Source organism: Amborella trichopoda, chromosome 3 (genome assembly GCF_054954075.1).
Source record: "Amborella trichopoda isolate Santa Cruz 75 chromosome 3, AtrichopodaSantaCruz75HAP2 v2.0, whole genome shotgun sequence".
Lineage (NCBI taxonomy): Eukaryota > Viridiplantae > Streptophyta > Magnoliopsida > Amborellales > Amborellaceae > Amborella > Amborella trichopoda.
The window spans coordinates 45,926,672-45,952,651 of record NC_142338.1 but is presented as its reverse complement, the minus strand read 5'-3'; the positions used below and the strand labels follow the sequence as shown (position 1 = coordinate 45,952,651).

The 25,980-nt window shown below is 34.7% G+C and overlaps 1 protein-coding gene and 1 long non-coding RNA gene across 3 annotated transcripts; both read right to left on the bottom strand.

Annotated features, from left to right (window-relative positions):
- Nucleotides 1-1,833: 1,833 nt before the first annotated feature.
- Nucleotides 1,834-6,854, bottom strand: LOC148782901 (uncharacterized). Of its 2 annotated transcripts, XR_016051321.1 has the most exons (3): nt 6,228-6,525; nt 3,888-4,444; nt 1,834-2,414 (listed from the first exon to the last, which is right to left on the bottom strand). It is a non-coding gene; the product is annotated as an uncharacterized LOC148782901 (long non-coding RNA). The 2 variants fall into 2 exon arrangements; XR_016051320.1 differs by lacking the exon at nt 1,834-2,414 and having other exon boundaries at nt 3,734-4,444; nt 6,228-6,854.
- Nucleotides 6,855-12,006: 5,152 nt separating this feature from the next.
- On the bottom strand, nt 12,007-20,489 carry LOC18443914 (histone acetyltransferase HAC12). Its single transcript, XM_088860918.1, is given in 12 exon segments — nt 12,007-12,413; nt 12,809-12,887; nt 13,220-13,359; nt 13,668-13,950; nt 14,120-14,262; nt 14,950-15,150; nt 15,303-15,431; nt 16,160-16,207; nt 16,209-16,436; nt 16,523-16,816; nt 18,076-19,124; nt 20,323-20,489. Coding segments are annotated over 11 exon segments (1,701 nt in total). The 5' UTR covers nt 18,178-19,124; nt 20,323-20,489; the 3' UTR covers nt 12,007-12,359.
- Between the last annotated feature and the right edge of the window lie 5,491 nt (nt 20,490-25,980).

The following is a 25,980-nucleotide window of genomic DNA, read 5'->3' as shown; positions in this document are numbered from 1 at the left end:
TTGTAAAAAATAAAAAAATTAAAATACAAAAATAAAAAAATTTATAGGAATTGGGTGGTCCGGCCTGGTCGTACTATCCAGTTCCTTCACAGAATCGGCTATTTTTGTCCGGAAAAGGTGGTTCTATCAGGAATCAGCTGCTACCTTTTTGGAACAACCCAGTTCCTGACATATTTAAAAAATTGGGACAACCTCCTTGAATACCATTATGGATTGAATGATTCCGATATGGGTTGGCCTTTTTTAAAATCCTAATACCAATAATGGAAATCATTTTTCTAAAAGGTTAGCTTTGTATAAAGTGTCCACCTTACATCGTACAACTAAGGCACACCTCTAAATTTTGTATGAAGATGTAGTTCTATTATCATAAATTTTAAAATAGCTTGAAAATCCGTGTTTAACCGTAAATATGAAATTTAAATTTATCCAAAAGGGATGTAGATCGAGTAGATCTATAAACACACACTCAATTTTTTAAAAAATAGTCAGTCCAAATAACTTGTTACAAACTACACTATTTTCAAGACTTAATTTTATTTTATTTTATTTATATGCATCTCAAGGTTGAGATGATCGATTAGGAGGTTTTACAAGCTCAAAACACTCTTTTGCATTGGATTTTTTACGTGCACCTTACATAAACTTTTTCTTTTCCTAAAATAGTACAGAGATTCTTTTTTTACGGTCAGATGGATTCCTACCATTTCTCAATCCCAATGACCTGAGAAACACTAAGCATCTATGCTGAACACATTGGCCATGTTTGGACGTCCCTATTTTTCAAGTTATGGATAAATGTCCCTTAAAGTTGTCCCATGATAATGGGTGCCCCAACTTAATTTGTCACTTTCATGGGAACTTTTTCATTCATAATCAAATGCTAGTTATCGACAAAATGCTTCATGTTGGGATGTGATGTCAAAACCACTCCCATTAAGGGTTTTTTCTTACATGAGGGGCTTTTCGTCCTAGAAAATAGGGAGAGAAAACACAAGAAAAATAGTAGAAAAGTTTTAGGAGGTAGAGATTGAGGGTTTGTTGCACAAATCTTAACACCATTGTGGCGTAGTATTGGGCCGGTTTTTCATTGGCATTTCTTTGCGGCGATGGTCTTGGTCGACGGTGACGAAAATATGAGCCGATTGATGATGGTATTGTGGTGAGAAATATTTATTTAAGTTTTTTTTTTTTTTTTGAACGATAACATGAAGCATTCATTAACCAAAGACAAAAAAACAAGGCATACAATAAAAAGAATAGAATGTCGCTAAAAAAAAGTGACAATCAAAGGAGCGTGAACTCTTCCTTTGGCAAGAGCATCAACATCTCCATTAGCATTCCTTTAGCAATGTTGAACAATTGCCATGAAACTTGATAAAATATCCCTAACCTCATGAAAGATAATCCTTAACCTCCAAGGATGTATGGTTATCCCTTGCTCCAGGCGATGACATTTGCCGAATCTCTTTCGATAATCCCACCTTTTTCCAAAGTAGAAATCAATTGCAGTCCTTTCAAGAGGCCTTGTGCTTCCGCCTCATTTGTTGTTGTGATATCACAATGACCCAAATAGGAAAAGATAATGTGACCCAAATTATTTCTAATTAGTCCACCAAAGCCTATCCCTGGATTACCGAAGGAGTTCTATCAAAGTTAAGTTTAAAAGAATTCAAAAGTCGTAGTTTCCAAACAACCGCACTACGAGTATTAGTATTGACACTCATAGTCGCAATTGCCAAAGGGTTACTGATAATTAAACTTTTAGGAATGAAACCACTATCCTTATCAGCAAGGAACCAATATGCTGCTACTGCGATGATATTCGATTTTAGTATAGAGAGGTATATGCTTATATTATCAAACACTTTTCTATTTCTTTCCTTCCACACACTCCAAAGGAGAATAACCCAAATAGATCTCGAAAGGATAGTTCCCATATTTGAGATACCAAGCGTAATCTATTGATCGAGGAGTGCTCTGGCATTCTGAGGGATTGGTGATGTCAAATTGAGATATTGACAAGCCCAGTCCCAAAGATTTGTAGCGAAAGGGCATGATAAGTACATATGTTGGATGTTCCATTACTATCTTTGCATTTAATACATACATTGGTGATGATACAACCCCTCTTTCTTAGGTTGTCAACAATTGCTAATTTGTCTTGGCACATGATCCATATGAAAAGTTGCACTTTAAGAGTCACATGTAATCTTGATCTAAAAGAGTCCAGCGTCTAACTCCTTATTTCGGTCACAAAACAAGAGATTGTAGGTGGATTTGACAAAAAATTTACCCGAGGGAGTAAGATCCTAGATAAAACTATCCTCTATATTTGGAGTCAGATATGCGTCATTCAATAAGTCCAACAATGCTTGAAACTCCTCACTGAATCCATCTGAACTCTCCTTTACCTACAAAGAATGGACCAAATATAGTTAGTATAATCACCCGCACTAGCCTTCTTGATGGATACTAGAGGGTTTAAAACTTTCGAGAAAACCTTAGGGAAGAGGTATCTCAAGGGAAACTCTCCAATCCATTTGTCAAACCAGAATAGTGTGGAATCTCCATTCCCCACCACTTTTCGGAATTGCCTTAGTATAAAAATCTCTCATAATCAATACCCCTCCAAAACTCAAGGAATTGCCTTGAATTTTTCTTGCTATTGTATGAAGTAATATCTACAAAACCCCAAACTCGTAAATTTTTCATTGATAGTCATTGCTCATTGCTCATGGATGTAGCCCATTTTGGAAGAACTACATAAATGTATATATGCTTTCTACTTTTACTTGTATCATGGTTTGGTGATTTCTCATTTATTTGTTGCTTTTTTTGTTTCTGTATGTTTCCCAAATATATTGCATACATTATTATGCTTGAATATTTTCTTTGGGTGTTAAAATCATTATTCTAGGGTGCTTACCACATCATATAGGGATTTGGGTTATCCCGATTTGGAAACACTGCTAATAACCTGGTTTTGTTCACAACTGAAGAAAAGAAAAAAAAATTGCTCATATAGGCTATAATTGAAAAATAAACACATCCCTTAGGTATTTATATGTAATAATGAGTGTCTATTTTCACATACACCCATGAGAGCTGGTAAGGATATTGCAAATATGGAGCAATCAGAAAACAATCAAAAAATGTATGGGGCTATTAGAATGTCCAAACGGGGGGTTTTGTCTTCGTCGTCTAGCTGCTGAGCTCTTTTATTTAATGAAATTTACTGTTAATAACTTAATAATAATAATAAAATTAAAACAAAAAGAGCAAAATGTGTGTGAGAGCCACTCCCATGAGGTCGAGTTGGAAGCTATAATAACTTTGTTTATTGATATGATTACTGTGAGCGAGGGTGACGTATTTTTTTATTCTTAATCCAGAATCGCATAGATAACCGCGTCAAAAAAAAGTTCATATAGGTGCGAGGCGCTAAACAATCAAATTTTAGACGCTCATAAAAATTTTCATTAAAAAAGATTGTTTTGACATTCAAATATTTTTAAATTGATCATTTCAACCGCAAGATGTATAGACATGAGAAAAAAAATATGAAATTTAAGTTTGGGAATGGTGCATCTTGTAACGTATTTTCTTACCATCAATTTTTAAGATTTTCATAATTTGTTTGATCTACATTATTTTAAAGCTTTAAAATTTATAATTAGATATACAAATATATTTTAAGACCGTCACAAAGATTTTCAATAATAAAACCACATTTCTCAACACTACTTGAAGGTGCACTTTACTTTGATGGTTTAGAGCCTCGACTCTGTACAAACCGCACACTACTTTTACTTTTAGGGAAATTTACATACAGACAGAGTTTTTTACCGTTACAACAATATAGCTTAAACATACGCGGTTATTACCCGGATTGATGTATCCACAAGTTTTTTTATTTTTTTATCAAGTTTGCTCTCGGTCCGATGTTTCCATTTTTTACCCCTTGTCAATCCAAGATCCTGCCAGCGATGAGGGACCACTAGTTTTCAAGGACGCGATGGAGTCCAAAGGATGAGGTCTTCCTCGTCGGGGCTGATGCGGCCACGTTTCACACACAGCCTCAGATAATTCATCCACTGCAGTCGGTAACTCTTTCCGTATCGCCGGAGGCCGGTGGGCTTCGGGAGAGTTCGCCAGCGGCCCACCCCCTCGTGAGCAATGTACACGGCCAGCACATTGTCCTCCTCTGGGTCCATTGCCCTCGCCTCAGACCCACCTTACTGCAGCACGGTGTCGGTACTCCACTCCCTCTGTTGCTGCTGCTTCTTCTTCTACCACTTCTCTCTTCTATCTTCTATCTTTTTCTTTTTTTTTGTTTTTGCATTTTTAGGTGTCTGATTTGTGATAGGGGTCCTGTTGTGTTTTTGTTTTCCAGCTCAAGAGAGAGAGAGGGGAGAGGGGAGAGGAGAGGGAGAGGTACTTTCTGTAATGGGTAGAGATAGTGAGAGTCAATTTGGTTCAAAAAGCTAGAGAGAGTTAATTTGCTTAAAAAGCTAGAGAGAGAGAGAGCTATTTTGCTTCCACAAAGAGAGAGAATTCAATTTTTTGAGTGGATAAATATAGCAGTAAGATATTTTAAACATCAACCTCGGACCGGGACAAATAATAATAATAAGATATATATATATATATATATATATATATGGAAAAAGATGGGATTAACCCACTAGCTCTAAATAACTCATATTGAATTTGAGCCGATCTGACGATCACGAATATCCAGTAGTGATTGAATTTTATTTATTTTTCTACAAATCCAAATCACTTGAAATTTTAGATGTGTGTTCATCAAAAATAAAAATCTTTGAAAAATATCAAAAAAATATTTTACATGAAAAACATTAACCAAAATACGCTCGAAATGTTTTGAGAGGTATTTTGGTCATTTTGTTTTTTCCGGATAATTTTTTTTATATTTTTATTTGGTGCGCCTTGATGAAAAGAACATACACTTAAAATTTTGAGTGATTTTAATTTATAGAAAAATAAATAAAATTCAAGTACTACTGGATATCTATGATCGTCTGATCGGTCCAAATTCAATCTGAGCCATTGGACTCATATATTCATATGAGCTAGTGGGCTAATCCCAGCTTTTTCCATATATATATATATAAAAGTAATGATCATATGAGATCCTCCCACATCCATATGGGTAAGACCCCAAATGATCACTATTAAATTTGGCACACATATCTAGAAAATATATCACAATGTAATTTCCATATATATATATATATATGAGATAATCTAACCTTCACAACCCTTCAAATTATAAAGGTTCAAGATAGAGAGAGTTGTGAAGGGTGAATTTATTAATTTTGTAGTCTATTTTTTTTAAAAAGTTTATTTTATAGGGCTATTTTGTAAATATTATTATAAGACAAATAGTACTTTTGTCATATCTATAAGGGGTAAAGTTGAAATTTTAACTAAAAGACAAGGGCACTCTATAAATAAAATTTCAGGATACTAACTTCCATAATGCAATTGTACTTTTGTAAAAATTTCAAATTTGTCCTTACTTGATGGTAAAGTTACATATTTAAATAATTTTTTAATAAAAAAAATAATGATTGTTTTGATAAATACACCCATCACTACCATTTTTAACTTGAATCTTTGTATTTTGAGGGGTTGTTAACTCTAGACAAATCCTATATATATATATATATATATATTTATATATATGAGAAATGATCATATAGGACTCTCCCCCACCCATTTGTGTAGGACCCCAAATGATCACCATTAAATTTGACACGAGTTTAAAAAAAATCAAGTCTCACACCCATATGATAATTTTTTTAGAGATCCGTGCCAAATTTAATAGTGATCCTTTAGGGTCATACACACATAGGTGGGGGAGGGTCCTATAAGATCATTACTATATATATATATATATATATATATATATATATATATATATATATATATATATATATATAAACGAAATAATCGAAATAATAGAGAACTTATCTTAAGAATTGAAATATTATACCATGATAAGAAATTACTTGCTGTAATATGTTAACATAATATAAGAATACTAAGATAATAAAAATAACAGACACAATAGATATATCTATGACTATCCACGAAGTATGAGTATGATTCTGAATTTTTATGCTAAAAACTAATTTAAATTGCATTGTACAAAAACATATTAATCACATATATTGATTCAGGAAGGAATTCACACTTACGGAGTATTACAAATACAGAGGCTGGACAATGCCTGCCATTCGTGAGGGCAGTAAGAGGGTAGAGATGATAGATTACAATCACACATGTATACTAAAAAAAAATAAAGAGTAAGAAGTTACCGACTTGAGAGACGGTAGAGTTACAGCGCTACTCAACTACTGTTTTAGAAAGAGTGAGAAAACAGGAGAGAAAAACAAAGGAGAATAGAAGAAGGTAGAAGAGGAAAGAGTAGAGGACTGGGCTTGATCTTCTTTAGTCTGCTGGGAGTCCTTGCTTGCCTTCTAATAAGTGAAAGGAGTTATTTATAGAAGGCGAGAGGTTGCTTGGTCACGAAGGTATTCCCTCTGATTGGCTGAAGGTATCTTGTTGTTGAAGCTATCTTTTGATTGGCGGGAGGTAGCTTAGTGCCTAAGGTAAAGGATGGGATGTAACGTTTTGTCGTGTTGTCAAATACGTGGTGGTTGTGTATTGGTTGATGGGGAGTTGATGTGACGGAAGAATCTTTAGTACTATGCTTGAGGCTTCGTGGAGAGTGTTCGAGGTCGGTGGAGTCACGTCGGCATATAGTGGAGTCATATCGCGAATATAAGAATCTGTTTTATGTCGCCAATCTACTTTATATCTTATCATGTGAGCTGTTGCTGATGCTGATTGTATTGATCGGGTTTTGGTAGAGTCGGGTCGTATTCTCGGGCTGTAATTATTGGTCGGGCCTCTGGCTGAAATCTTCTAACAATGGATTGCCAGATTGAACTGTCTCTTCTGACGTAGTCGGTGCAGTGGTATCAGGAGCAAATATATTGAGAAGATTTTGCTCTAATTCTTCAAGGGTAGCATTAGGGTGTGCTAGTCTCATCTTTTTTAGATAAGCAGAAAATGTAGGTAGGCTGACTGTATTATGTGCTTGTGGGTTCAAGATATTGTTCTGAGGAGGTATACGTTTAAGGGGTAAGGAGGTAGGATCAGTACTAAAAATATCCCATCATTTAACTTTAAGGGTTTTGCCAAGTTTAGGAATGTACTCATAATTATTCGTATTATTTTCAGAGATAGTATAATCCCATTTTAGGATCCAAGGTATATGGTAGATGGCCATGAAGTAGAGATGAAAATCATCCAGTTCGGTACAAGTATTATGTTGTGCAAATTTGGTTTGAAAGGCTTGGAAAGCATCGGGGTAAGATTTGGGTATGTGATCCCCATAATAAAAACCAGTGGCGGAACCAATTTGGGAATCTTTCGTAAATAGGGAGTTTAAATTGCAAGTACCAAGAATGAGCATTATTTGGATTATGGTATGAGAATACCTTATGCCAGGCTTCTATGTACTCAGCATATTTATAATATTTATATTGGAAATCTGGATTTAACAATTTTTTCCCTTGGAGAGGATTACATCCCCAATCGTCATAAGAAAGTAATTTTTTGATTTGAAATTTTGAATAAGCATATACTTTAGTAGTTCCTTGATAAAAATGAACAATCGAAACCGAACCGGTTTCCATGAGAATAGATTCATACCATTCACGGGTTTTGACCCCGTATGATGGATTTAAATGGTTTACAAGGTAAAGGGAAGCTAATTTTATTTGGGTCAATTTGTGCATGGTTATCAGAAATGGGTATATCTTCTAAGAAGGCTGTGTCTATATAGACTGATTTAGCAGAGGTAGAGGTTTGCTTATTTGGGTATGTTGCCGGGGAAATGCCGGACTTAGAGTTTGTATTGGACTTTGAGGAGTTTGAATCAAGTATTCAGGTATGTTTGTAGATCTGAGAGGTGACATAGGTGTCAGATTTAAAGAGGAATGGATGGGCATAAGAGGCCCAAACATATTGCTTGGTACTAAGTCCATGGGTTGTCTTCCTCTTTGGTTGTTTGGAGGATTAAGAGGATTATATATATATATATATATATATATATATATATATATATGTGTGTGTGTGTCTTTCCAATTAATAACAGCCAATTTTATACCATATCGTTATAACAGTAAAAAAATCCATACGTAACCCTTATTCTTAACATCAAGCCACATAGATAACAGTGCCTTTCACATAAACATGCTAAAATCGGAATTGCTCCAAACATGGTTTTTTACTATGAAAAATTGTTTCATGTGAGCTGGATTGCATTTCTACATATGAGTCCCAAAAAGCATAAAGCATCCATGTTAAAAATGGATGCAAGTAGATGTTTCATCTAAAAACAATAAATATGAGTCCAAATAATTTATTATTATAATTATTGTTTCAAGTACGCGAGAAATGGGAACTTTTCAAAATAAGTGGTCGCTCCAGACTGGCCCTAACCAGACACACTATACCGTTTTCTTACACAAAAGGACCAAAAGTATTCATGAGTCATGACTCTTTAAACTCATCAAACTTGAAATCATGCTCTCAAGTAAAGTCACATAAAATAGGCAAAACTCTATAATATTTTTCAAACATGTAATAATACATACTTGGATTACTTTAAAATCCACAGTTTGAATTAAAGTATTTCTGATGGATTTTTTTTCATGTTTGAAAATAGCTAAAAGATTTTTGACTCCTGCGGGAATTTACAATCCATCTACTACCCCAGGCAAAACTTACACTAGAAATATCTTTTAGATCACAATTTTTGGGGATGTGATCTCTAAAACAAGGAAATTAACCCAAAGAAAAGAAAAAAAAGAATCACTCTCTATGTGCCTAAAAAGAATGGCATCCCAAGATTGCACGGGAACCATCTAATTTTTGGAGGATATGATCTAAATGTTCAATACTCAAAATCTACAATTTTTTATTTGAAAATAATCATCTATTTATAATTAGATCGAACGCAAAATTTCAAATCAAATGCAAAAAAAATTCTTAAAAATAAATGTTTCACCCAATGGAGTAAATGTATAGTATGCTCCTGAACGAACATACTATATTTGCTCTTTAAAATAATACATCAAGCATGCACATGGGAGTATATACACGTGATCATACACAGCTGCAAGGAGAGAGAGAGTGTGTTGGCATGTGGGCCTTTAAAGAGTAGTTACTACATTACATTATTCGAAATAATCAACATATAACCTCTATCGACGTAGAAAAGCACTTGTCATAGTTGTGAATATTAGATTTGTACAAAAATCAAGGGAAAAATGATTGGAGCTTGTTATGTCATGATAGTCAGGGCCCGTCAGTGAGATGTCTAGGGCTGGCAATGGATCGGGCCTACGCGTTGCCATCCCAGCCCGGCATTGCCAAGACTGGGTCAAAGGGATATTGGCTCAAGCCAAGCTAGGTCACACAGACTATTTTAAAAAAAAAAGAAAAAAAATTCTAAGGAGAAACACCACGCCTGGCATGGTCCGGCCCCGATAGACTTGGCCCTCGAGCTGCAGTGGCCTGGTCCTCAGGCCATATTTTGTGGCCCACAGCCTTTAGGAATTGGGCCAGATTGTGTGACCCATTGCCAACCCTCTTAGTTAACCACCCGCTGCAAAGAACCTTTAAAAATAGGGATTCTATAAAAGAAACCATTTAACTTTGGTATACCGAGGTCATAATTATATATAACCATCCGATGCAAAATCTGATAGCTTGGGTGCGTCACAAAGTTCGAAAAAATTTCTTTTGAACTTTGAACTCGATCAATGAAATAAATATGCCACTGAATTTTACATCCAATGGTAAAGATTATTTATGACCACCTTGTATCAAAAGTAAATGATTTCATTGTATTCTTTCCCTTGAAAATATAATAATTTTGCAAGTACATGTTCAAACTCCTAAGTTCACAAAGAACAATCCATTAAAAATATAACACTCATTAAGAAGCCTTTGGTAACCAAAAACACTTGGATTTACGGTAGGAAATGTGAACGCATGCCATATGCGTCCCCTTGATGCATCAAACATCCATCTCAAAAATATCATTTTTTATTTTAAAAAGTTGTTCTTTTTTAGATTCATATTCACTGTGAAAGAGATTCTCAACCCCTAAACTTTTGGATCTAGAATCCATCTTGAAGATGAGATGGATTTTGGAGGGAGGACTTCGAGATGGATTTTGAAGGGAAGACTTGTATAAATAGATGAGTCGGGAGACCATCATTTATGGTTTCACATACATACAGTTACTAAAATTCAATCCCCGAATGCCCGTCACATTCCAAGAACCTGTTGAAAAGCTAAAAAAACCCTTGGACAGTTTCAGTATTTGGAATACCTTCTTTCAAGTATCATGCAATGGGTGTGGAATATTTTCCTTCAGTATTGTACAATTGCTCCATCTTTAAGGTAAGATCAGAAATTGAATTCAGAAAAATGAATTCAGAAAATAATTATCAAATTAAATGAGAATATACAATGTCATGGCTAATACAGACAATAAATAGATGGAAATGGACAGATGGATGGATTAATAGACAAACAAATAGATAGATAGATAGATCGATAGAGGCAGAAAAAGAGAGTTTGAAAATTAATTGTTATACACAATATCTTCAAGTGAAGATCAGAGTAAATATTGAATGAATCAGCAACCTCTTTTGGTTCTTTTTCTTTCCTCTTGCCTCCGCAACTCCTAAGGCAATGAAAGGCCTCTACTTTTACACCAATCTCTTATTGGAATTCGACTTTCGATCCTTCAAGCTGATAATACATAGGCAAATTTACAATGTTACTAGTGCAAATGAAAACTTTTTAATCAGGTAAACAAAGGAAAAATGACATTGTTGAGATTGATTTGAGAGAGAGAGAGAGAGAGAGAGATGTTTAGGACTCCTCTGATCAATCCACAAGTGAGTATTAAGTTTGATGATGCATATGATATTGGACACCGATGAGGTTGGGGGGAGGGAGGACTTCAGATTAATACGGTGGGGTGGGGGAAACCGACCATCCATTGTTCTTCAGTGCTCTCAATTGGATTAACATTTGAAAGTGATCTAATAAGGATAGCTCCCTATCATGTCTGAATCACATCTTTCAAATGCCTTTTCCATTTCTCCATTGCTCAGACATTGCATCAGCTAGAGTTAGCACGACCATTGAAAAATTCTTCAAGTTCAAAACAATTGGGATATTGGCATTGCTCACCCAAGTCGAAGAAGTTCCTACTCTATTTGAAGCTGAGTAAAGAGATCATGCAATCAAAGGCTGTAAAATAACTATTAGATCTTTCCCATGTTTGTGCATGAAAGGTAACAGGTAGATTTGTTTATTTTACATTTTTTTTCAAAGATGGAGATTGGGTTCATTTGATCATTTAATTTTTTTAGTTATCTTAGGTAATTAAGTCTTTTTTTGTTATAGAGAACTGAGGGATAGAGTTGAAATTTAATTTTAGAAGACGAAGGGCTAAGATTTAATAGTGACTAGGGTTTCTTATGGGAAAAGTGACTGAAGGTTACTTTTATAAATATGTAAGAAGGAAAACAAAAATAGAAGTACTGAATTTTGAGTCTCATAAAAGATTTTTTTCTGTTTTATTTTCCTTCTATCATTTTCCTAAATCATGTTGTAATATGCAATGCACTCTCATGACTCATGTTACACAAAAATCCTACAATCTACGAAGGAATATTCATCTTGGGAAAACAATGGTATATACATGGTCAAGGGAAATTATGACGTAACCCAATACATTGTACAAATCCCCATTCACCCTCCACTAAAGCCGTGGATAGTGATGGAGAAACAGTGGCAACCACCCTCAGGTGAGTGGCTCCATGTCAATCTCTATCATTGTCCATCACTTCAATGTATGAGGAAGATCCAACATGACCGGGGTTTTACCATACTACAGTGGATTAGAATATACTTTGCCCATGGTAAAACAAAATGTAACTAACTACATATTTATCAATACATAGAAACCCCAGAATGGGTCCTTTCTCAACTTTATAGTGATTCAACTTAGCAACATATTTTAACAGGAATGTTCAACAAACCCCTTTTCTGCTCACCTCGTTATTTTCCACTTGACCCTTCAGTGGCTGACAATGTAAGCTCTTGCAGAAATTGTCATGAAGAGTATCAATGATCACAAAAGAGGAATGCTTTGCACGGCGTAAGGTATCAAACTGTAAATGATTATCTACACAGAAGCCTAAGAAGGCTTGTGGTGTATAAAATATTTCACTTTACAAAACACCATCCTTGTCCTTGGTGGTTGAAGGAGGATCATTCATCTCGACCTGCAAGGAGTTAATATGTGGTGTTAATATAGCCAAAAGCATAGCAATCAAAAAGCTAAATGAAGCCTTAAATAGAATTTAGTAAGGGTAAATATAACCTAATAAAATGGAAATGGGTAAAGCAATGTCCATTGGATCATCAACCTCCAATGATGGGATGGAGAGTGATGGAGAGAAGTAAGGTTTCCATGTCAGTTCAAGTGAACCCAACACACACTCCATCACGGCCCATCTTTCAAAATGGTCGGCAATGACCCAACGGACCATGATTTTTATATAGTCCACCATACTATACAGTCACATTTAAGAAATCTATAAATATTAAGAGTAGAAATGCTAATCCCATGTATACCAAAATTTAGATGAGAGACTTCATGTCTAATTGCTCTACTTACAAGAGAAAACGAATGCTTTCCCCTTCTATTACAGGGAATTCGATTATTGCAATCAACATTTTGTTTGGCCTCATAACAACTTTAAGATAAACAAAAAATTAGTTAACATTTTCATCATTTAAAAGTTAAAAACTACTTTTGATTCAAATAGTTATTGCATCGCATACTGACCGAATTAAAAGGTGAAATTATAAGTTCTTTAAAATATCCACTTTAGTGCATTTTTGCAATTAAATTCTATGGCATTCATTCAGTTTACGAAAGCTTTTCTTTCTGTTCTTAATAAAACATAGATGATATGATTTTCAAGAATCATGCGAGTTTATCTTAAGACCAACATTTGAAAGACAACAGTCACTTAGAAGGGTAAATTATAAATATTCATTCACTATATAGAAAATAAGCACTTACTTCTCACAAAGATAGAAATTTTCACACAACATGCAAACCCGGAGCTTCCTAGATAATTCAAATTCACCACAGTACTTGCATGCATGCTGCATGTGAACCACAATAAAATCCTCCCTCTTCTTACTAATGGAATCTCCAAGCTGGCAAACGAAATACTGTGTAAATTAACATTACATTCAATAAGATGAACAAACTAACAAAGAAAGAACCACATAAACCTTTCAAAGGATTGAAAGAATGTTAAAGATACCAAGAAAATGGCAAGTTAACTAATTAATGATGTTATCTTTGTAAAAAACTGGAATCTGAAAACAAATGTGGTTTTTTTGATAAGTGGTCAAGAATATTTAACATATAACAGAACAAGTAGCAAAAAAAAAAAAACAATGATTTTGAAAGATATAGCTAAAAGAAAATTGGTCCGTACTTTCTGTGTCAAGAGTGCTACCTTTGCAGTATCATTTGCAACAATAGCTTGGGTAGAATATTTCGGAGCCACTTTTGAAGCTGGTGTTTTTCCACTCTTTCGTCGTTTTTCACCATCTTCTTTATCAATATTAGCAATAATATACTCTGCCCTTCTAGAAAAGTAATTCCCATCAAAATATGGCACAGAAGTCAAGGTCACCTTTGCCTTCTTTTCACCAGTACGCACAAAGAATTGTTCATACATATTAGTATGCTCCACTACAATATCTTCATCTGTAGCCTTTTGTATCGTATCAAGATACCTAAGAAACAAACAACTAGTTATACTCCAGCTCATTATAAGTTCTCCTCTAAGACAGTACTTTAAACCTCAATTTGGCATTTATAGTAATGACTGGATGCAGATGAACATAAGAATACACGGGCTCACACACGCAGACATGCACACACTGCAAGAAAGAGAGAGCTCACCATTGACGTAGTCTATCCAACTTTGGGGTCTTTTGTATCTCTGGGTGGCAATACAAAATATAATCATCTTCTTTCGTAGGAGGACAGACCCATATATGACAGCTCATAAACCCTCTTCTTTTGCAATACTCAAGATATCCAACCTGAAAAAAGAAAATCAATCATTCCACAGATCACTCACATAATTGTTCATCACAGAAAAATAAGTGCCACAACTAAAATATTTTAACAAGACTGCATCATTCACTTAGGTTTTATAAAGGCATGGTGTGCGATCAGAGTTCAATACAATGGGATAAACAACCATATTGGGTAGGGGCTGACACCGATATACACTACTAACAGCCAGTATATCAGATATCAAGAAGGAAGTAGAACAAAAGTTCTGTTATTCTCATTACTAAATATTCAATGTAATTTCAAAAAATATCATCAGATAAATAGAAGATATTTGAGTGATATTCCAAAAAGTATAGGAAGTAGCAGAATTTATACCAGACAGAGCGCAAGTTTTCTAAAATGGTAGAAACCCACTTATATAAATCACCTAATACATTGAAAAAACCAGCAATGTACGATCATTTTTTGCCAGTCTTGACCTAGACATCATAACTATCCCATATCGTAACAGGCAATGAACCGAAACATCAGATTCTATATTTTTAAATCAGCTATACAATTTTTGAACCATGCATGCAATGCATAATTCTGGATTGGAAAATATCATTTTAATATCTAACCTTAAACTTATGCAATCAGATTAAGAGTGAGACAAATGAACAAAAGAAAATGGATAAAAGGAAAAGCATGAAGAATAATTAGATTCTCACCAAAATTTCACTATATACAAAAGTACGGAGAGCCTCCCCAGTAATAGACTTAATCGCAGGCTGGAAGTACTTGACAGAATCAACATATGAAAGACAGACACGACGATTGTTTGGATATGGACATTCCGAACCATATTCTTGGACGTACATGCAAAAAAGACAAACGTCTACGCCTTCAATTTTTTGAAACAGCAATATGGCCTGCAAAAAATCATCAAATAAATCCAAGTAAAAAACACAGTAGAGCTAGCAAAAACCATCAAATTCAAGACTCCTTTCAACATCAACGGCCTCAAAAATGACGACACAAGTATCATGATTGGCTTACTAATTTTTTGGAAATGTTAACTAACCTTTGATTTGTATGGAAACTCTGAAGAGTAACTTTCATCTTTAACAATCTCCAGAAAATGTTGGTTCACTTGCAGTTTCTGATCAACAGATAAGAAAACTCTAATGACAAGATCTTTGGCCCCTGGCACCTGGAACCAATGTGGTCATCATTATAATGAATATAACTTGCAAGTTGAACACTCCATTTGTTGATGAACCAAGATTCACAATACTATAGTGTCCAGACATCATCATTATAGTGGTATTAAAAAAAGAAATTAAAATTAAAATTAAAATATTAAGATGTTAACATGCAATTCAAATTATAACAAAAGGACCAGCCTTTGTTCTCCCACAGTATAAAATCTTTAGATAACAACAGCCAAATGACCAAAAGGATCAACTTGAATCAAAGCATCAACTTGAAAACAAAACAAACCTCTGTTATTTAAAACTTCTTCTCCCTAACTAGGATAGAGATGTTATCTCGCATTGTGAAAGAGCAATAATATAAAAAATGAAAACAAAATGCATGCATGTGAGAATAAATCCACATTCAGCGAACTTTATATACTCTATAATGGCATAGCTTAAATACCTTGAGATATGAAATATTCATGCCAAAATTTGTAATATAAAATCAAGTAATAAGATACAAACAGATGTTATTCAATGCCCTAAAAAATGTAAAACAGACCTGGTTTATTTCCAATTTTCCACTACATGTTTACATACACGACTCATATTGCATGTGAGTGTGTGTGTTGGAGAGAGAGAGAGAGAGAGAGAGAGAGAGAGAGAGAGAGAATAAAAATAAAAAACAATAAACTTTAAAGGTGATCCAGAAAATGCACCATTTATAGAGTAGACAGGTTACCTCATCAAACTTCTTCCCTGATACTTTTGCCCTTTCTTCTCTCTCCCAATTTTAGCCGCCTAAGCAGCCTTTGCTCCAAGTGATCACTAAGGATTGTCGTTGGCAGATCTTTTGCACTATGAAGGTCACTTTGAGGTAGAGGGTTTTGTTTTCCTCCCTCAACCTCCTTTAAAAAACAATAGGGACAAGCATATTCAGTCTGCCCAGAATAACTTCTTTTATTAAATAGCGCACATATCTGATGGTTCCAAGATCCACATCCACTGCATTGAACCCACTGTACAGAAGCATTACACAAATAAGGGGGAAATATCGACAAAGATGAGAACTGGCAGATCTAGCTTCAACAAGATGGATACGTACCTCTTCATTAAGTTCATCAATGTTCGTTTTCTCAACAAAATTAGACTTGAAAACCTGAAATCCTTCAACTTCGATGCTCTCACCGCATGCTCCACGGAAGCATCTAGGACAAATATAAGATTGTTTGCCCCCATTGCTTGTGGTATAATATATAGCTTCTCTCTTGACATGGAGATTACATAAATTACAATATACCGCAAGTGCAAAAGAAAGGTGCTCCATACAGCACAACTGGCAACGACTTTGATTAGAAGAATTCTGCATTTCTTGACATTGTTCTGCCTTCGATTTAGTCTAGATACATTGAAAACATAAAAAGTTAGAGAATCTGAAAATTATTAATCGCATTTAATCATATTCAAGGAAAACTGGGATCAAATAACAAATATTCCAAAAAAAAAAATTGAAATTAACACATTTATGCTTGTAGAGGTCACAAGATAAAACTATCTAAAGCATCTTAGAGTGGCTATAATGTTATGGTATCTTAGAATGACTATAATGAAAAACACCAAAGAATCAGTACAGTTAACTTCTCAACTCTAAAAGGATGTTTACAATGTATTAAACCCTAGAAAAGACACAAACACTAATCTCAAGACACCACTATCTGCCAAAACGAACCATCAACCTTGTGGACTGGCATAATAAATACAATCAAACCTTCCTCACATCTCAATATACTAACATGGCCCACAATTACCCAGAATCTATGAAGGGAGGAGTCAAGACCAACACAACAACTAACACATTCCCCACTAATCAGATTAAATTTTGATATAAAGAAATATGCATATCCTTTTACATGTATGTTTCTGTACATGAAAGTTCTCCAAAAGTTAATGAAATTAAGTTACCAATCAAAAACGAAAAAGGCCAACTAAGAAAACAAGAAAGGACGATGACTGCATATTAAAAGTCCAACTATTCTAGACGCCCATAGATGCGTTGTCCCAGTTCATGCATGTAGAAGAATGCACTTAAACAGTAATATTATGAAATTTTCATGAAGATTGTGCAAGATTTTCTTTTAACATTATCATTAACAAAACTAGGCTACACACAGTTCAAAGAACTCAAAGGTAGACCAGCGGACAGTGAAAAATTGGAGCCAAAAAGTAAAAAAAATAAAAATAAAAAAAGAAGCCGCACAATACTGCAAATATACTGGAAATCAATTCTCTTCGAATACTAAGTCAAATAACCATTTGAAAATGTAATTACCTCGACAGTCGTATCCATTTAATCATATGCACCATAAAAATAAGGCAGAATACCGTATTCACAGTGAGAAAAGAAAGTAGACCAGTGGTTGTAAATTTCATAGGACGAGACAGTTATATCTATTAAATTAAAAATTGTCAATCCCAGAGAGAAACATGTAAATCTTACCGTTACAATAAGCCTAAACTATGACGATTGCATTTAGTTACCCCAAGGCTAATATGTTTCAGAATGTAAATCCCAAAAGATAATGCTGCATTCCCCCCATAGCAAAGACATCGAGAAGCATGAAATTAGAATGGTATGCCTTGAGAAAGTAGAATACTAACCGGACCCACAAACTGCCTAAGAGAGTTGATGTGAGTTCTAATTTGCTCTGGAATGAAATACTCAAGCAAAGAAGCACCTCTTAGCTGCTGTGTCCCATGCATAGTTCCTGCTCCATGATCAGCTTGTAAGACAACAGATTCCTAGTTTATTTCCGTTTGGCACTCGTTTCTTTCAGTGCAATCTTCATTGGTGGCTTGGGATGACAACCCACCTGAGGAAGTGAAAGAAATATCACCTTTCACCTGAGAAGTGTGCTCCATACCATTTTCCAGTTTGTTCCCTTGACTCTCATGACAAAAAGGTCGGGAACTCCCAACATCAACAAAACCAGGCTCTTTGATTTGAACACCTGTTTTTGCTTTCTCAATATCACAAACCTCTGATATTGGGTATTGCACTTCATTGGTGCAATCTTCATTGGTGAAAGAGGGTATTGCACTTTCAGATTGCTCAACCCTCATTCTTTTCAGTGGGTGTTGCACATCCTCCAAAAGCTCTGAGCTCATAGCCTCTTCCCTACTTATCAAATCCACCTTCCCTGAATTTGATGGCCGGTTCAAAGATGGCTTCTGTTCAAATGTAATCACGCGAGTCCAAAAACAAACAAATCACGCATCCTCGCTACAATGACAATAGTGCCCCCACAATTTCCTCAGCGGCTGGCAAAGGGTAACGAGACAATGAACACTTTGACAACTAGAAATGTGCATCCAAATCCTTCGTGCATTTACACACTCATGATATGCGCATTGGTTTTCCAAAGCTGAACATTTGCTGCCAAGGTGAAAAATAACCAACCATTCAACATGTATCCAATCTTCATTAGTAAGATTTTCAATCGCTTGGGTTTGAGCAGAACAAGCTATCAATTGAGGTCATGACTAGTCTTAGCCAATGCAATGTTTAGAGGTAGGTCTACATTTTGAATGTGACGATTGTCTTTTTGCGTTCCTTAATTTCAACCTCCCAATACGGCATGAAAGCATTGACGATTCACATGATTTCGCCATGCTTGGAGAAGCCACCAGCTTTGAAGTATGCCAAAACCCTGCATTGTACCATATAACCTATCAATTCTCCATCATAACCAGTGTCCAAAACAATGACTCGGGCTGGTTACCCAGCCAGTGCCCAAGCCAAGTACTCGGACTCGGGTCGAGTCCCAGTAACTTGGCCCAACTAAGGCCGAGTTCCGGCCAAGCTAAAAAGTGTTAAAACAAAATTCCAAAAAATAGGAAAATATGTTTAAAGAAAAAGTAAACAAAGAACATCTAAATCAAGTTAAAACAGTAGTGAAATTTGAAACAATCAATTTGTGAATGGGTATTTTAGAAATAATCTAAAAAATAAGGGATGATGTAAAAATAACTATTCATGGCCAAAGCACTTTCCAATCTTTGCCAAAATGATAGAAAACATAAAATTATATATATATATATATATATATATATATATATATATATAAAATAATTGAACTCTTTTTTTTAAAAAATTTTACTTAACATCCCCAAGTGGGATACCCAACTCAGGGATACTCGGGCTTGCCACCCTGGCAAGCCCAAGTACACAGAACTCAACCCGATTAGTCAAACACTGATCATAACATAAGGGTAGATCAAATAGGCCTGTAACAAGGGCTACCTCAAAAATCTCAGATGAGAAAAAATTAATAAAGATGAAAAGACCCAAGGAAGCCATCAAATAAATGTTTTGAAATATACTTTAAGGTACAATGGGGGGCTGGCCCTTTAGAGATGCCAGGTAAAGCAAATATTTAAATGAAGATGAAAATAACCAAGGGAACCATGTAATGACGTCTCTGTACATGCCTTTAAGTAACCCTACAGTGGAGGATTCTTTAAGAATATTACATAAAATTAAACACATAAAAAACAGAAAATGGGTATCATAGTTTTGAGTCAAAGAAAATTGGAGAAATAACGAAATAACCTAGGGAACCATACAAGAAGCATTAGAGAGATATGCATCACTGTGCAATGGGATATTCTCTAAATATATCAGACAAAAAAAGCAAATTCAAGAAAATGAAATAAAACCCTAGAATCCAAATCATATTTCTGAAACCCTAGAATTAGGGTTTCTTTGAGAAAGCGAGAAAAATTCAAGAAAATGAAATAAAACCCTAGAATCCAAATGATATTTTTGAAGCCCTAGAATTAGGGTTTCTTTGAGAAATCCAGAAAAATAAAAAACAACCAAATCAGGAACAAAGGAATGAGGCTTACTCGAAGGGATATAGTCCTTTTCTGTTTCCTTCTCTTTCTTCTGAGCAGCAAAAGAAGAAGAAGCAGCAGCACATATGTTCTCTCCCTCTGTAATGGCATAACCTCGCTCTCCAAACTCTCTAGCCCACTCTCCCCTCTCATTTGAACTTTATATACTTTTCGTCCCTGAAAAGGCGGGATAGAATTCACGGAAGTTAATTAATTTAAGTAAGGATGTTCCCGCGGGAGTACACGGTGCATTTGTAAAGAGCTAAAATTCCATGCTCCTGCGGTACTACATTTTATTTACTTCCTAACGGCAAATTTAGTATCCGAGTTTTCGAAAATGTAACAGAGAAATATTTCGAAACTCCGCGCTTTATGCACTAAAAAAAAAACAGGGAAAATGCCGCTAATATACTTATATTTTGAGGAAATTAGAAAAAAAACCTCAAATTTTCAAAACCTCACCCACACTCTTTTTTCTCATTTTTTTAAAAATTTTAGACGAAACTACTTTTTACGGTAGTCTTTGTACCGTAAATCAATAATCATTACGGTATTGTTAATACCGTAACAAATTGATATATTATTTCGGTATTTTTAATACCGTAATAGTTTTAAAAAAGATTACGGTACTATACTTACCGTAATAAGAAAACAAATAATTACGGTATGAAAAATACCGTAATATTTTAAACTTTCATTACGGCAATCGCATTGCCGTAATTTTGAGGCGTATAAACCCTAACAGAAACCCCCATTCTGCTGCTCTGTCGTATTTGTTTGAAGAAGTACGATTGATTCTGTCGTTAGAAGGATAGTGGTTAAGGTTGTATGGTCTTCATTCTAGATCTCAGTATCTCTCTCCCTCATCACATATTTGAAATAAGAAATAGTTGTCGGATTTATAAATTAGGATATATATTTATTTTAGAGATAAAAATTTGGATTTTTTTTTATGGCTATATGATCAAGAAAAGTTTAATATTTGATTTGAAAATCAAATAAAATTTGTGTGATGCATCTTCTGATATTTGATTTGAAACTAAAAGTTTAATATTGTTAAAGCTTGTTCAAGTTGTATGATGCATCTTTAAGGTTGTTGAAACTAAAAGTTGCATGATGCATCTTTAAGGTTGTTGAAACTAAAAGTTGCATGATGCATCTTTTTTATTTTTGGCTTATTTTGAGATTGTTGTTTATTTCTTTGATTTGAAATTAAAATAAAAGTTGTGTTATGCATCTTCTGATATTTGATTTGAAACTAAATGTTGTTCAAGCTTGTGTGATGGTATGCTATATTTTGGATGACAAATGAGTGCATTATCTTATTTGGTAATCCTTCTCTGCATTTTGTGCAACCTAAACTAGCATATGTCAATCACAAGCTTGTTCAAGCTTATGTTATGGCATCTTCTGATATTGATTTGAAACTAAATATTGTTCAAGCTTATGGGATGGTATGCTATATTTTGGTGAAAAATGACTTCATTATCTTATTTGGTAATCCTTCCTTCATTGCATTTCGTGCAACCTAAACTAGCATATGTCAATCACAAGCTTGTTCAAGCTTGTGTTATGGCATCTTCTGATATTTGATTTGAAATTAAATATTATTCAAGCTTGAGTGAAGGTATGATGTATTTTGGATGAAAAATGAGTTCATTATCTTATTTGGTAATCCTTCCCTGCATTTTGTACAACCTAAACTAGCATATGTCAATTATAAGTTTGTGTTTTGACATCTTCTGATATTTGATTTGAAACTAAATATTGTTCAAGTTTGTGTGATGGTATGCTATATTTTGGATGAAAAATGACTTCATTATCTTATTTGGTAATCCTTCCCTACATTTTCCGCAACCTAAACTAGCATATGTCAATCACAAGCTTGTGTTATGGAATCTTCTGATATTTGATTTGAAAGTAAATATTGTTGAAGCTTGTGTGAAGGTATGATGTATTTTGGATGAAAATGAGTTCATTATCTTATTTGGTAATCCTTTCATGCATTTTGTGCAACCTAGCATATGTTAGAAGATGCCATTATATTGTCAATGAACATCGTCCATGTTGTTGAGGATATGAAATATGTAAGTTGTAGACATTAACCACTAATGCATCTTGTTGTTTGATCGTTGAATGATTTGTTTCCTTTTACTTGTGATATCAATTTATCATAGGAATGAGTAATTATACAAAGTTTATCATAAGAATAAGTAATTATATCAAGTTATCATGAGAATGATGTGTCTTCTTCTTATAAATGTGATAAATGTATACCAAGTTTGGCATGTTTTAAGTAGAATTGGTATAAATATACACTAAGTTAGGCATTTTTTAAGTAGAATTAGCATCACATGTCATGCATTCAACTTTTATGGCATGAGTTCTTTGATGGTATGAGTTCTTGTTTGGAATAGAGTCTAAGTTGCAGATATTGTGATTTTAAATATAGGTACCAAATTCATGGCTTTTTTATTTATGATAGCTTTTTTATGTATGATAGTTTTTTGAACAGTGATCATGGCAAAAGATGCACCCTTCTTTGGAGGTCCTGAGATTTCTACATTGCTTACTAATCAAAGAGATTATATATCACAGAAGATCTGGGAAAGAGATGTATGTACAAATATTTAAAATTATATTCTTTGTCTATCATGTTAGTTAATCAATATATTTATTTTAGTATATGTAATGAAAAATTCTATTTCAGGATCGAGGAAATACCATTAGGACTGATGAGAAGCCCAACGCAATTCCTTCATGGCTGTTAATAAACAACGATCAAATTAATATGGTCAGGAGATCAGGATTGTATCCTCTGACCATAGTATCGATGGGTCAGCATGACCGTGACACATTATCTACAATTATTGAAAGGTGGTGCGTAGAGACGAATATGGGGTACTTCAATGTAGATATCGGAGAGATGATGCCTACATCGGAGAGATGATGCCTACACTTTAAGATACATGGAAAATTTTTCGGTTAAAGGTGACTGGTGTAGCTATAACAGTGAGGAGAGTGGAGAAGTACGATGATCATATAGTCCGTATGATATGACAGCTGCCACCTGGTCATAGCCATTCAATTATCCGACTGACATGGCTGAGAAACACATTTTAGCGGCAACCACATAATTATAACCGCACCATTCTTCTGTGATACACCCGTGCCTATCTCTTATATCTAGTCAGGTGCACAATGTTTGCAGATTCCACAAATGGTACTGTTCCTACCATCTATTTACAATTTTTTGAGGATATTGACGTAATTGGTCAGTATGCATGGGGAGTAGCTGCGTTAGCGTTTTTGCTTCGAGTCTTGTCTAAGGTTGTTCATGCTAATCGTCAACTCTTAAGTGGATCAACCACTCTTTTCCAGGTAATAATAGTATATTAGTGTTTTGATACTTTTTATAAAGTTCGATAGATATTTGTTGTTGTGATTCTATTTTTTTTTTATCCATGTAATATAGTGTTGGGCGTACGAGCATTTCAAATTGTCGCGCTCAATTCCAAAATAAATAAGGGCAGGGCAACTTAGATCCCTCAGGTGGGCCCCTCCTAGAGAATGGGATAACACATACTTCTTTGGTCTCGTGAGGCGACAGGAGCTTGATAACGTGCGCATAAATGATGATAATATAGTATAGTTATATTTTGTTTTGTTTATTTATAATTTAATTAATTTTAAGTGCAGGTTATTTAGATTAAAATTTGTCCTAATTTTTTCATAGGTCACATGGACCCCATACGATGATTATCCTGACATAGGAGAGGAAACTGCAAAGGATAAAGATTATGAGATTCGTGTCCGTCAGACTGCTTTGTGTCACACATACCTCATATGTGGACTCATATGTAAGGGGTATATACCAGATCATGTATTGCGGTAATTTGGACTTCACCAAGGGATACCGACAGATCCCTTGCAGTGGGAGAGGAGGGAGCGAAGGGGAAAGATGTTTGACAACTGGGGAGATGAGCTTATAGATGAAATAGACGAGCTTATAGATGAAATAGACATGTGGACGAACCACATCGACTATATTTATCAAGTAGATGAAGATATATTCAATGGGAAGCCAACACGAGAATACATTGAGTGGTACAAAGTTAAGGACTAGGCCCCTGATCCATAATCCATTTAAAAAACGTCCCTCCAAATACGCACCTCGAGGATATGATGATGAAGATATAATGGTAATAATTTATTTTTCATATGACTTGGTGCAATTTAGAAGTCTTCTTCGATCTATTTTCATATTTTATATGACTTGATGCAGCCTAGAGACATCAGCCATACAACTGGACTTGTACGTGAAGGTTACAATTCAAGGAATTGGGACCTAATTGGGGACACATTAGAAGTGCTTAAAATATATGACCCAGAAGTTGCAAGGGAAGAAGTATCTGAAGAAATGGAGTTCGATGATGAGATAGATGACAACGTGCCAGTATGACATTCTTCTCGACCAGATGAGGGGCCAAGTAATACACAACCCATCCCCATACCGATTCAACCAAAGGAGCCGATATGGCAGTTGCGTCTTTATGTTGCAAGACAGTAGGAGAACAACTCACAACAGTAGAGCAGCTCTAATACAGAGTTGCAGCTACCACAGTGGACTGAGAAGCTGCCAGTATGATGAAAGCATTCATGATGTGTACTTGGCTGGATGCATGGTTGTAAATAAGCCAGTAGTCCTTAAACTGTGTAAAGAGGCTATTAGCGCCTATACTGATTTATGTACATGGCTGGATGCGTGGTTGAGAACATACATTTGTATGTGAATTGGTTTGTATGTGAATTGCCATCAGTGCCTTTATTGTTTTATGTACAAGTCAGCAAGGTTTGGCATCTTATAGTTTGCAGTTAGAGCAATAAATTTAGAAATGAAAATACACTAACTTTGTAGTTGGAGCAACTCATATGTGAAAATATTAGGTACATCACATGCAACTCATAAATTAGAGATGAAAATAAAGTAGAGATGGAAAATAAATATCAATATAAAGTTTAAAAAAAAGGCCAGCTAGAAAATATATCTTATAGTTTGTAGTTGGAGTAACTCATAAATTTAGAAATGGAAATATTTTCTGACCTGCTGAGAGTGAAAATACACTAACTTTGTAGTTGGAGCAACTCATATGTGCAAATATTAAGTATATCACATGCAACTCATAAATTAGAGATGAAAATAAATTAAAGATGGAAAATAAATATCAATATAAAGTTTTTTAAAAAAGACTAGCTATACGAAAATATATATTATAGTTTGTAGTTGGAGCAACTCATAAATTTAGAGATGAAAATAAATTAGAGATGCAAAATAAATATCAATTAGGTATTAACAATACCGTAATGTGCATTACAGTATTGTTACTACCGTAATGATCTTAATAACGATTACGGTCTTAAAAAGACCATAATGTGTCCACTGGAAATTCAGTGAACTTTTGACCATTATGGTCTTTTTATGACCGTAATGAAGCTTAAAAGAATTATGGTACTAACAATACAGTAATGCTCATTACGGTATTGTTAATGACGTAATTATCTTAATAACAATTGCGGTCTTAAAAAGACCATAATGGTCAAAAGTCCACTGAAAATCCAGTGAACTTTTGACCATTACAGTCTTTCCATGACCGTAATGAAGCTCAAAAG